The 3,137-nt window shown below is 36.0% G+C and overlaps 2 protein-coding genes across 2 annotated transcripts in view; one reads left to right on the forward strand and one right to left on the reverse strand.

Annotated features, from left to right (window-relative positions):
* FAM96B (family with sequence similarity 96 member B) overlaps nucleotides 1-1,252 on the forward strand; it is a 2,400-nt gene extending 1,148 nt beyond the window's left edge. The window contains exons 4-5 of the mRNA XM_021408152.1: nucleotides 94-139; nucleotides 663-1,252. Of these exons, the coding sequence (XP_021263827.1) occupies nucleotides 94-139; nucleotides 663-760 (144 nt within the window). The 3' untranslated portion in view covers nucleotides 761-1,252. The remainder of the gene's footprint in view (nucleotides 1-93; nucleotides 140-662) is intronic.
* LOC110404137 (fatty acyl-CoA hydrolase precursor, medium chain-like) overlaps nucleotides 1-3,137 on the reverse strand; it is an 84,396-nt gene that overhangs the window by 16,455 nt on the left and 64,804 nt on the right. The window contains exons 6-7 of the mRNA XM_021408112.1: nucleotides 2,922-3,056; nucleotides 2,085-2,193 (exon numbers count right to left, since the gene is read on the reverse strand). The gene's annotated coding sequence lies outside the window, so the exon portion shown is untranslated. The remainder of the gene's footprint in view (nucleotides 1-2,084; nucleotides 2,194-2,921; nucleotides 3,057-3,137) is intronic.

The following is a 3,137-nucleotide window of genomic DNA, read 5'->3' on the forward strand; positions in this document are numbered from 1 at the left end:
GGTTGTGTTTTTTGTTATTTTCTTTATTAAAATAATTTAAGCTTCCAGTGTTTTGTTGACTTGTCTTCTTTTTCTTTCTCCATGCTTTTTAAGATGGATGTTCATATAACACCAGGAACGCATGCCTCTGAGCACGCAGGTAAGTGTTTTGGTGCTCTGTTATATGGTTTTCTATCATTAATGTAAAAATTAGAGACAAGCTAGATTCCTCCACCTGCAGATCAGCTGTTTGGTATCTGGGACTTTACATAAACCAGCCCTTTCTGGGAGATGTTACAGAACAGGAATGTACAATAATGAAACTTAGAAATGTTTGGTATCTTAAAGTGTTTCCATGGGTAGCCTGTGCTCTCAAGTAGTTGTTGATTTACCTGGAGGGCACAGAAAAAGGGGGGAGGCTGGAGGTAAATTTCCTCTCCTGTTACACGTACACATGCATAGGTTCCTGCTGCTGAACCATAAATAACTTGCTGGTTTGAGATCTGGTAATGTGCTGTTATTGACTTTAGACCACAACTTTGTGATGTAGTTAGCATCTGCAGAGTTATTGTAGCTGAGTACCACAGCAACACTGTGCTATTAGTCTCACTGTAAAGTGCTTCTAAAAAGACCTCCTATGCCAATATTTTGACCGGTTCCTTGTGGTATTTTTTTCTGTACAGTTAATAAACAGCTTGCTGATAAAGAACGTGTAGCAGCTGCTTTGGAAAACTCTCATTTATTGGAAGTGGTAAATCAGTGTTTGTCTGCTCGATCATAATTGCCTGATCAGGAAACCATTGGTATTCTGCTATGTTAATTTTGTATATAAGTGGTGATGTTAGTGTTACGTGATTCTGTGAGCAAAATAAAATTACCTTAGAGAAGCGTTCCATTACTTCTCCAAAAAAAAAAAAAAAAAGTATGGAGAAAATTAGCTTGCAGGTAGCTATTAAAGATATAACATAAATTGGCTTTTTCTGTTTGTTAATTATTGCACTGGTAGGATTTTTTTTTTTGAACTTTAAAATAATTGGTTGAACTTGTTTTTAACAGGCTTCTTACTCTCTAAAGACTAGTTATAAACTACATTTTAGAATTGGATTTTGCACACTGGGTTTCACAAGTATACCAACCTAAAAAGCAGTTAAAATCTTTATACTAGTGATTATTTTGGACTAATACAGTTTTTCCTTCAAATGTCACGATTTTTACAAATTCCTGTGTAAATTGTAAAACATTTGCAGCAATAAATGTAAACAATTCTAAATCATCTGATTGTTGTCTTTTTTATTATTATCTTAATCTCAATTGGCTAAATATGGAGGGCTCTTCAGGTATGTATAAAGCATGACTTGCTTTTCCTTACTCATCGTTTGTGGTATCGAATACAGTATCTTTGAGGAGTTTTTGTTTGTTTTTTGTTTTCCTTCCTTCCTTCCTCCTGACATGACAGGACGGAATCTTTGGTAGTTTTCAGTTGAAGTGATCCAGCCACTCTCTGCTGAAAACCTTTCCTGGTGAAGTTTGACAGCTAAATCACGAGTCTTGCTTTAAACATATACAGATTTAGCAGTGATATCTAGCCTGTGCTTCTGGTCTGGGAAACATGGCACTTACTAAACTGTTGTTTTTTGCTAGGAATTAATTATATAAAAATTCATTAAGATAGAATTCCATTATTAATTTGAACTTTTGTAAGAGTTGTTTCTAATGCTGGAAAAATAACAGCTTGTAATAATTCTGACAGGTATTTTGGTGCAAACGTGCAATACTGTGTATCAATTATCCAGTACCTTCATCAGTTATTTAGAGAGTAATTAGAGAAGAGGTTGTGGGTTTTTTTTTTGTTTTTAAAGTAGATGTGTGATGGTAATGCTTTACATTTCAGTATTTTCTATTGGATGATCTCAGATGCTATTTTAAAAACAGTAAGCCTTATGAAGGATGCTGTGTAGACCACAGCCTGGTGGGCCAGACTAGTCTGTGTTGAGCAGCTCAGGAAACTGAGGCAGTTATAAACCAAGTGAGAGGGTAAAACTCACATATACAAGCAAATCAGAACAAAAACAAATCAAAATCTACTCATTTTAGAAATTACTCACCCAGTATACACAGAGCTTCTGTAGAAGGCCAACTCTTCAGCAGCCTTTACCTGCTTATTAGGTTAGCATCCTTCGAATAATGAGCATTTGTTTTGATGTTTGAATGAAACTGTAAATAAAGATAATATTTATGTAAAATTAATACTGAGAAAGGAGCAGATTGACACACCTGTTAATAAGATCTTTGCCTCTCAGGCCAAGTCACTGAACTGATTAGTCCTGACACTGCCAGCCTTTGTGCCCCAAATGAAAACTTCAGCTCTGGCAATATGTGAAAGCAACTCATAGGCAATATGCTTGCTTGATTTTTTTTTTTTAATTTATTTTTTATTTTTATTTTTGTAATAGAAAAATGAATTTTGTCCTCCCAGAGTTTGTGGAGGACAGGAATGGAAATATGGGGAAATGGAGGGGTAACAGAAAGATGAGTAGGCTGCAAACAGATTGCTTTAACCTGCACATCAAACAGAGAAGGAATTAGTAAATTATGTTTTATTGAATCTGCTGCTTAGCCTTCACCACTACATAATAATAGTAATAAATAATTTATTGTATGTTAGCACTTGCCTCACAAGCCATGTTACACACAGTAATCCTGTGGGTGCACTTTGCACTGCTTACTTCTTGAGAGAAGCAACTGTATGTGGTAAGGTTGTTCATAGTACATAGTTGAGAGGTGGCTTTTCAGAAAAGGGACTTTATTACAGAGTGTCAAAGAAAAGGTCTGACTTCTGCTACTTAAGGGTGGAGAATTCCATAACTTTGGATCTGGTATGTTTCTTTAAATGATGTGGTTGTTATATTAATTAGGTGATAGAAACAACAGAAAGGACAAACCATTGTTACTTGGCTGAAGATGACAGCTCCTCCTGTATGGGCCTCCCTCAGCTTGAATACTTGCTGAATGCTAATGTTCTGCCTCTTTCAGCAAAAATCTTCCATTTCCCAGCGTTAATGATCACTAGCTGGGGCCTGGTATGTGAAGAGTAAGTAGGAGAAGGAAACATTAATTTGTTACAAGTGCTTCTTCACAGTCTACTCCCCTCTTCCCTC

Source organism: Numida meleagris, chromosome 10 (genome assembly GCF_002078875.1).
Source record: "Numida meleagris isolate 19003 breed g44 Domestic line chromosome 10, NumMel1.0, whole genome shotgun sequence".
Lineage (NCBI taxonomy): Eukaryota > Metazoa > Chordata > Aves > Galliformes > Numididae > Numida > Numida meleagris.